This window comes from Borostomias antarcticus (genome assembly GCF_949987555.1).
Source record: "Borostomias antarcticus genome assembly, chromosome: 22".
Taxonomy (NCBI): Eukaryota; Metazoa; Chordata; class Actinopteri; order Stomiiformes; family Stomiidae; genus Borostomias; species Borostomias antarcticus.
In genome coordinates, this window is record NC_140255.1 from 19,600,643 (window position 1) to 19,610,642 (window position 10,000).

General features: G+C 44.5%; 3 protein-coding genes across 3 annotated transcripts in view; 2 read left to right on the forward strand and 1 right to left on the reverse strand.

The window, feature by feature from the left end:
- Nucleotides 1-407, forward strand: part of cavin1b (caveolae associated protein 1b) — a gene marked incomplete at its 3' end in the record, with an annotated part of 6,971 nt that extends 6,564 nt beyond the window's left edge. Inside the window, exon 2 of the mRNA XM_084456557.1 lies at nt 1-407. This exon is cut by the window's left edge and continues 484 nt beyond it. Within this exon, the coding sequence (XP_084312683.1) occupies nt 1-407 (407 nt within the window).
- The window catches only part of LOC311323906 (uncharacterized protein), a 571,429-nt gene that overhangs the window by 524,584 nt on the left and 36,845 nt on the right, over nt 1-10,000 (reverse strand). The window lies entirely within an intron of this gene.
- LOC311323914 (signal transducer and activator of transcription 5B-like) overlaps nt 3,898-10,000 on the forward strand; it is a 19,947-nt gene continuing 13,844 nt past the window's right edge. The window contains exons 1-3 of the mRNA XM_084456241.1: nt 3,898-4,031; nt 7,604-7,741; nt 8,673-8,829. Of these exons, the coding sequence (XP_084312367.1) occupies nt 7,614-7,741; nt 8,673-8,829 (285 nt within the window). The 5' untranslated portion in view covers nt 3,898-4,031; nt 7,604-7,613. The remainder of the gene's footprint in view (nt 4,032-7,603; nt 7,742-8,672; nt 8,830-10,000) is intronic.

A 10,000-nucleotide genomic window follows, 5' to 3' on the forward strand; every position in this document is an offset into this window, starting at 1 on the left:
AGCTGGGCACGCGCATGAGCGTCAACCCCGAGCGCAAGGAGAAGATGAAGGCCTCGCGGGACAAGGTGAAGAAGTCTTTCGTGCCCGACCACACCGTCTACGCCCGCGCCAAGACCGCTGTCTACAAGGTGCCACCCTTCACCTTCCACGTCAAGAAGATCCGTGAAGGGGCGGTAGAGGTGCAGCAGGGCACCGAGATGGTGGAGGTGTCCCAGGACGGGGAGGCCTTCAGCGGGCTGGAGGGAGAGGTGGAGGAGGCCGGCGTGGAGATGGTGAACGGAGGAGGCGGGGAGGATGAGGGGATGGAGGACGAAGAGGAGGAGGAGGAGGATAGTCACGATCATCTGCTGGAAAACGAGGATTTGGAGCTGGCCTTGCAGCAAGAGCGGGACAGAGACAGCGACTAGGGAGAGGAAGAGGAGGGGGGGAGGAAGAGGCAGAGACCAATTCCAAATCGTCTCTTGAGACCTAACTTATACCCCTTTTACTGTAGGTAGATCTTATCTGACGTTAATGGATAGGTAACTCAATAAGAGCCCGGAGTATTGCTTACTTATGGCTTACACCTATCCAGTCTTATGGCTTACACCTATCCAGTCTTATGGCTTACACCTATCCAGTCTTATGGCTTACACCTATCCAGTCTCTTCAGAACCACAGATGTGCCTCAGGGCTTGTGGGTAGGAGCAAAGAGACGATTTGTGATTGGTCGCTTGGTAGGATGAAAAGAGGTAGAGAGGGAGGAGGAAGAGGAGGAGGAGAACTCTGAAACAGGCAACAACTACGGAAGGGTGCTAGAGGGAGGAGGAGGAGGATGGGATCAGGCTGAAGAAATAGATCATATTTTTTATTTTGTTTTAAAAATCCAAACATTCATGTCACTCACAATATATACAAATGGAGATTAATATGTGCTAGTTATTTGTCACATTTCTTGCTCTCTCTTTCTCTCTCTCTCTCTCTCTCTCTCTCTCTCTCTCTCTATATATATATATATATATATATATATATATATATTTCAGTAACATCTTTGCTCTGGAGATATAAATAAGGACTGCATCTATATTTCACCTATTAGGTGCCACATAACATAACTCTACTTAAAATGCTCATGAATACTTCCATTGATAAATAACTACAGATTGCTTTTGAAGATGTATCACAATCATATGTGAATTTCACAACAGTCTTTCCTTTCTCTTATACATCTCGTTTGAGACCCCGACACTGACCAGTCTTTTTTTATTTTCACTTTGGGGCACAATAAATGTATTGTGAATTTTTTAATGTTTATGCTTGAGATCGCACACCTTGTTATGACATTGCCTTTTGTGTGTGATGATAGAATGTGACAGCGATATTGTCTGCAAACAAGTCATCAATGTCAAGTTTTTCTCAAATGAAGGCCTCTTATTGTAAAACAGAAATGCTATTGGACACAGTACACACTCCCTGCCTGAGTTATCCGTGAGGTGTTAAACTAATATTCTAAGAAAGTGGTGTTCTGGTAAAAATCTAAACTTTGAAGCTTTGTATTGATAACAGCACAGTCTAGAAAAATGGGTGATTTCAAAGCAGTGATTTCTCTTTCTCTTTTCAACTCTGGTGGAGCGAATTTTGAATCCTGTCAGTGTTGTCTTGTATCAAACAGAAATGATAAGCAAGTATTTGCTATTGTCAATATGCATCTGAACACAAGTTCTGTAATGTGTTGAGCTGAAGGTTGATTAACTAACCAGCCACTAACACTCGTTTCTTTCTCCATACAGAATTGGTCAGCTTCATTGTGTCTTCTCTGTAGCATGTGGTAACACCTAGTGGCGAGTTAATGTATTACTGGAGTGCTGAGGACACATTTCACTTTGCAAGCTAATCAAAATTTCTTCATGATCTGATAAGAGCACTTATCCAAACATAGCCTACATTTAACATTTTTGTCATTAGTCAGTTTTGCCACAGCAGCTGACTTGATGTTTTGGAAAATTATCTTTTTTTGATATCACATGATTCAGTATTTTGAATATTTTTGTTCACCTGTTTCGCTATATATATGCTGAGATATAATTGTTAGCATGCACAGTCACTGAATATTTTAAGAATGTAGAGAAACACAAAAGACATGCCCATTGATCTCATCCGGTGACATGTATTTCTATAAGATCACCTGGAACTTTAATGTGTTACTTTGTCACTTTGAAAACCGTGAACATAAGACCCAACTGTCATTTGATCAGCCTACTAGTTGGAGCAGTTATCCAAAGGAAGTTATAATGGAACTGTCCACAAACTGTGCTAGGCGTGTTTAAAATGCACACTTAAATATAGCTGAACATCCAGATTTTTAAACATCTTTTCTTTTTTGTTTATGTATATAATGTGAATCACTGCAGATACTACAATACCAATGCAGATGCCTTATTTCCGTACCAGTGTGCCAATTGCTTCTGTCTTCAAACCTTCAGTGAAAATAAGTCTACATACTGTAGCCTACACTCTGCCATAGATGACCTATGACCTTTTATATGTTGCACACAATGCTTAAGGCTAGACTCCACAACATCACACTTCACAGGACGACCCCCTGACACAATGATGGCAAGTATCACTAGGCCAGACAACACGGGGGCAGCTTCATCTGTGGGAGGCAAGTCATCCCATGGGCTGTAGTTGCTGAGTCTGTGTGGGGAACGGCTGTGCGTTAAGTCTTTTGGCTTGATGTGGCCGTATGTTTCACAATGTAATGTTCACCCGTCTCCATCTCTTGTTGGTGATGATGACTATTCATGCGTTCAGAACTATGTAGCCTAATGACTTGTTGCCTAACCACTAATATTTTAATAAAAGCTATTTGATTCACAATGACTGTATCATTCTTTAAACACTAAGACTTTAAGGCGACTGACTAGTAGGCCTATATTTTAATTGATACGGAATATTCCAATAATATCAATGTAGCAGTTAGCTTGTAAGCATAATATTAATTCAGTATTATATCCACATACAGTAATTCACTAAATGAATAAAGGGTAGCTTAACATTAACACATGTAGTTGTAACATAGTTAGGCTATATTATTATTATTATTATTATTATTATTATGATCGTTGTTATTATCAGCATTATTATTCTTGTTACTATTATTATTGTTATTATTATTATTATTATAATAGTCGTTGTAATTATTGTTATTATTATTGTTATTATTATTATTATTATCATTATTATTATTATTATTATAGTCGTTGTAATTAGTGTTATTATTATTGTTATTATTATTATTATTATTATAGTCGTTGTAATTATTGTTATTATTATTGTTATTATTATTATTATTGTTATTATTATTATTATTATTATTATTATTATTATAGTCGTTGTAATTGGTGTTATTATTATTGTTATTATTATTGTTGTTGTTATTGTTGCTATTATTATTATTATTATTATTATTATAGTCGTTGTAATGATTGTTATTATTACTACTAAACGTGATTAGGCCTACTGATCTTGCCCTTACGGGTGTAGACGGAAGCAGAGCAACAGCTGTGTGTGTGTGTGTGTGTGTGTTCAGGGAAGCTGTCAGGAGAGAGTTGACCAGCAGCAGCTGTGTGTTAGTGTTCAGGGAAGCTGTGTGTGTGTGTGTGTGTGTGTGTTCAGGGAAGCTGTCAGGAGAGAGTTGTGTTCAGGGCTGTGTGTGTGTGTTCAGTGTGTGTGTGTGTGTGTGTGTGTGTTCAGGGAAGCTGTCAGAGAGAGTTGACCAGCAGCAGCTGTGTGTTAGTGTTCAGGGAAGCTGTGTGTGTGTGTGTGTGTGTGTGTGTGTTCAGGGAAGCTGTGTGTGTGTGTGTGTGTGTTCAGGGAAGCTGTGTGTGTGTGTGTGTTCAGGGAAGCTGTGTGTGTGTGTGTGTGTTTTCAGGGAAGCTGTCAGAGAGAGTTGACCAGCAGCAGCTCAGCAGTTGGCGATGTGACAGTAAAGCAGAAGTGAATGTTTGCGCATTGTGCGCGTCCACGATCCGGTTTGGTGTCTCGACACGGTAGTGACACGTTTCACTTTTACACTAACCCGTTTTAACAGTAGAAGTTTACAAATGTTTCTTCTCGCGTGTATCTAGCTGGTTGCGTTTCACTTCTAAACATGTTTGGACAACAGAGGAACAGCATAACTAGCATCAGCTAGCTCCTGTAGCATGCTAGCATAACTAGCATCAGCTAGCTACTGTAGCATGCTAGCATAACTAGCATCAGCTAGCTACTGTAGCATGCTAACATAACTAGCATCAGCTAGCTACTGTAGCATGCTAGCATAACTAGCATCAGCTAGCTACTGTAGCATGCTAGCATAACTAGCATCAGCTAGCATAACTAGCATCAGCTAGCTCATCATAATTAGCTAGTTTTCAACAACAATGCGAGAAGTAACTTCATCGACTAACGTTGATTCGGTCGTTTTCGATCAGATGTTAATATTATATCTTGTTTATGCGACATCAAAACGTCGATATGTGTAGCTAGTGAAGGCAGCTAGCTAGTTATAGCATTAGCTACAGGCTAGCATGGTTAGCCAAAGTAGTGCACAGTATTGTAGGACAGAGTATTCTAGAAAGAGGGTTTAGTGAAGGGTTTTGCTGGATGTTTGCTAAACCTGAGACTGAACTGGATTGAATATCAGGGTTCAAACTCAAGAGTTAATGTTAGTTATAATTATTATATATTATATTATATATTATAATTATAATTATAATTATAATTATAATTATAATATAATATAATTATAATAATAATAATTAGTTATAATGTTAGTTAATAGTTAGTTAGTTAGTGGACTAACTGACCACCCAGGAGAGCTCTGACAGGTCAGCTGGATCAGATATGCAGAGTAACTGACAGGTGGATGATGGCTGGTCGTTCATGTGCTCCCCAGCAAACACACTCAGGGAGACGTTCAGATCACGTCTTAATAACGTCCGTGGGTCCTGAACCCCGTGTGTTCGTCTGCTGGACCCCTCAATATTCACACGTCTGGCTTGGACCCCTCTAAGACGTCTCTGGACGTGCAGAACGGGTCCAATATCTGAACGACTAAAAGAAACTTTCATTCTGGCTCCTAATTGGATGTCTTTGGACGTCCGAAAAAGACAGAAAAGACATCTAAAAGACTTCTTTTAGATGTGTCTTTGCTCAGTGGGTAATACAGTACATCCATTATTGTGACTTGGAAAACCAGACCTGTATGCTTGGACTACAATCAGCAACACTTAACGTTATATGTCCTATTTTTGTTTTGTATTGAATTACATGTTCAGTTTTAGATAAAAAGAGAGCTGTGCAAAACAAGTTTTACATTGCTGCACGACCTCAACTAAAAATGACTGCGCATCGTATCTATGGACGAGATTTCTCATCCTTGTTTCCTGTTAAACACCGCTTGGCTTGGAGTTGTGAGCATGTCTTGTGTTATGGATTTTCTGGTCAGCAACACTTGAAAAGCATTAGTCTTGCATTGAGCACAAGGGTGTTTCTGATTCTCTGGTCCAGAGGAACTGATTGATGCTCTCAAGTCAACATGATAACTTTCTCTGTCACTCTCTTCCTTTCTCCCTCGTCCTCTCACTCACCCCACCCCCCCCCCCCATCCATCTCCTCTCTCATACCCTCCTCTTCTCTCCTGTTTTCACTTTCCTACATCCTTTCCCTCTCTCTGTCCACTGCTCACTCTTTCTCAATTACTCCCACGCTCTCTCCCCCCCTGAATCACTCCCACACACTCTCCCCCTCTGAATCACTCCCACACACTCTCCCCCTCTGAATCACTCCCACACACTATCCCCCCCTGAATCACTCCCACACTCTCTCCCCCCCTGAATCACTCCCACACTCTCTCCCCCTCTGAATCACTCCCACACACTCTCCCCCTCTGAATCACTCCCACACTCTCTCCCCCTCTGAATCACTCCCACGCTCTCTCCCCCTCTGAATCACTCCCACACACTCTCCCCCTCTGAATCACTCCCACACTCTCTCCCCCTCTGAATCACTCCCACACACTCTCCCCCCCTGAATCACTCCCACACACTCTCCCTCTGAATCACTCCCACACTCTCTCCCCCCCTGAATCACTCCCACACTCTCTCCCCCTCTGAATCACTCCCACACACTCTCCCCCTCTGAATCACTCCCACTCTCTCTCCCCCTCTGAATCACTCCCACACTCTCCCCCTCTGAATCACTCCCACTCTCTCTCCCCCCCTGAATCACTCCACACTCTCCCCCTCTGAATCACTCCCACACACTCTCCCCCTCTGAATCACTCCCACACACTCTCCCCCTCTGAATCACTCCCACGCTCTCTCCCCCTCTGAATCACTCCCACACACTCTCCCCCCCTGAATCACTCCCACACACTCTCCCTCTGAATCACTCCCACACTCTCTCCCCCCCTGAATCACTCCCACACACTCTCCCCCTCTGAATCACTCCCACACTCTCTCCCCCTCTGAATCACTCCCACACACTCTCCCCCTCTGAATCACTCCCACACACTCTCCCCCCCTGAATCACTCCCACACACTCTCCCTCTGAATCACTCCCACACACTCTCCCCCTCTGAATCACTCCCACACACTCTCCCCCTCTGATTCACTCCCACACTCTCTCCCTCCCTGAATCACTCCCACGCTCTCTCCCCCTCTGATTCACTCCCACACACTCTCCCCCCCTGAATCACTCCCACACACTCTCCCTCTGAATCACTCCCACTCTCTCTCCCCCTGAATCACTCCCACACACTCTCCCCCTCTGAATCACTCCCACACACTATCCCCCCCTGAATCACTCCCACACTCTCTCCCCCCCTGAATCACTCCCACACACTCTCCCCCTCTGAATCACTCCACACACTCTCCCCCTCTGAATCACTCCCACACACTCTCCCCCTCTGAATCACTCCCACACTCTCTCCCCCTCTGAATCACTCCCACGCTCTCTCCCCCTCTGAATCACTCCACACTCTCTCCCCCTCTGAATCACTCCCACACTCTCTCCCCCTCTGAATCACTCCCACACACTCTCCCCCTCTGAATCACTCCCACACTCTCTCCCCCTCTGAATCACTCCACACTCCCTCTCAATCATGCCCTCTCTCTCTTTCTTCTGTTTTCAATTTCATACACCCTTTCCCTCTCTCTACCCCCCTTTCTCAATCACTCACACATTCTCCCAATCTCTCTCTCACTCTCTCAATTATTATTATTTTTCTATTCAATATGGTTTATTGGCATGAATGTCTGGTGAACAGCATTGCCAAAGCATCAAGTATTAATTGTAAACGAACAGAGAGGTCATAAAATAGGTAAATAAAGAGACAATTTACATTATATGTATCAAATGTCATGTAAAATAAATAAATACATAAACAAACAAAAAGATCCACATGAAGTAGAGGAGTGCAGTAAATGAAAAGGCAGTGTGAGCTGGGAGGAGATTGCTTTGTGATGTTGTGCTGGTTTTCTCTTAGGCTGTGACATGCACTCACATATCTTGCTTCTTCTATTGTGCTGACACCTTGTTCTCTCACTCTCTCTCTTTCTTTCTCCCCCCCTCCTACCAGGGGCCAGAGGATGGCGGTGTGGATCCAGGCCCAGCAGCTGCAGGGTGAGGCCCTGCACCAGATGCAGTCTCTCTATGGCCAGCACTTCCCCATCGAGGTGCGCCACTACCTGGCCCAGTGGATCGAGGGCCAGCCCTGGTGAGTACACAGTGACACAGTCACCCGTGTTCTGGGTCTCTGTGGCGCCTCAGGAGACCGCAGAATGACCCGGAGAAGGCAGAAAACACACACAAATCAAATTCAAGTCGATTCTCATTTTGTAAAGCGCCTGAATGATTACACACATCGTGTCTTGTCAGCTCAAGTGCTCTCCACGTACTCCCATAGCTTTTTGTTTTGTTACCTCCGCCCCAGCAGCAGCGCAGGGTCAGAGCTGATGTTTTCGGTGGCGTGTGAAAACTACTGGAGCGGTTTTCAGGAAACTCGGTGGAGAGATGAAGCATGGGCCACCTTAGAACCCAGTACATTCTGGAGCAGATCTGAATAACGGGGCGGGTCCACGAGCCATTCACCTCCATTCACCCCCATTCATTTTATAGACCAGGCTTGCGTTAAAACTCATCAGTATCATCATCATCATCATCAGCCTTTATTTAATCAGGCAAGACAATTAAGAACAATTTCTTATTCACAATAACAGCCTGATAGGAGGCAAAAGGCCCCCTAAGGGGACGGGGATGGGGAATGCTTAAAAAATAAAACTCAACTCAATTCTAGAGCAGATCGGAATCATGTGGCTGATCCACAAGCCGCCCAAACACAGCCGGGCTAGCCATTCACCTCATTTTTTGGACTAGGTTTACGCAAAAACTACCAGACCGCTTTTCATGAACCTCGGTGGAGTGGTGGAGCATGGGCCAATTTAGAACCAGTTCAATTTTGGTGCACACAGAGCTACAGAATACATTCAGGGGTGGAGGTCTGTGCCCTCTGAACACTTTTTCTAGTATTTATATGTGTTTGTCTCTAAACCCACGGTTCAATAGGTAGCTCGTTTTTTCTTTTTCCTGCCAATACCCCTGCAATGGATGCCGTTAGTAGCCGGTGTGTGTGTGTCCGCCCCTCCCAGGGACTCGGTGGAGCTGGAGAGCCCCCAGGAGGAGCTGAAGGCCAAGCGTCTGCTGGACAGCCTCGTCCAGGAGCTGCAGAGGAAGGCGGAGCACCAGGTGGGCGAGGACGGCTTCCTGCTCAAGATCAAACTGGGACACTACGCCAACCAGTTCAAGGTACGACGCAACATTCGCTACCGTAAACTACCAACATCAAGATCAAACTGGGACACTACGCCAACCAGTTCAAGGTACGACACAACATTCGCTACCGTGAACTACCAACATCAAGATGCAACGTTCCTGTTAGAAAACGATGTTGGACAAGGTTAGACAACTACCACAACCACCCCCACCATAACACAGCACAAGTCTTTCAACAGAGGGTTACGGTCTGGTAACGGACTACTCATTCACTTAGTTAACAAACAACTTTTAATTAAAAAAAATGCGATCAGCTTTTTGTCGTCATTTCTGCACATTGAGAAGGTGGCATGACTGGAGTTGAGTAAAGAAAGTTTTCTTAATATAAAAGAAACAAAAGATTTTGTTGCTATCCTCTCTGGGGTTTACATCATTGTGTTTTATGCTTTCATTTTCGGTTTATCGTTCAACGGTCATTGACTGACTAATGAGGGTCGGTTAGTGGTCAGAAGAAGGATGACTGACTAATGAGGGTCGGTTAGTGGTCAGAAGAAGAATGACTGACTAATGAGGGTCGGTTAGTGGTCAGAAGAAGGATGACTGACTAATGAGGGTCGGTTAGTGGTCAGAAGAAGGATGACTGACTAATGAGGGTCGGTTAGTGGTCAGAAGAAGGATGACTGACTAATGAGGGTCGGTTAGTGGTCAGAAGAAGGATGACTGACTAATGAGGGTCGGTTAGTGGTCAGAAGAAGGATGACTGACTAATGAGGGTCGGTTAGTGGTCGGAAGAAGGATGACTGACTAATGAGGGTCGGTTAGTGGTCGGAAGAAGGATGACTGACTAATGAGGGTCGGTTAGTGGTCGGAAGAAGGATGACTGACTAATGAGGGTCGGTTAGTGGTCAGAAGAAGGATGACTGACTAATGAGGGTCGGTTAGTGGTCAGAAGAAGGATGACTGACTAATGAGGGTCGGTTAGTGGTCAGAAGAAGGATGACTGACTAATGAGGGTCGGTTAGTGGTCAGAGGAAGGATGCCAACATTTGCTTCCCTGAGGCTCACTACAGCCATGCCAGATCAGGGGGGAGAGGGAACTCTGGGGTCATGAGTTGGGACAGACGAAGGGACGTTCACTCCTTCCCCTGGAGCCAGGACAGGTGCCAGTCCATGAAACAGATTTGTAGGAGCTGATTAAGCTGAT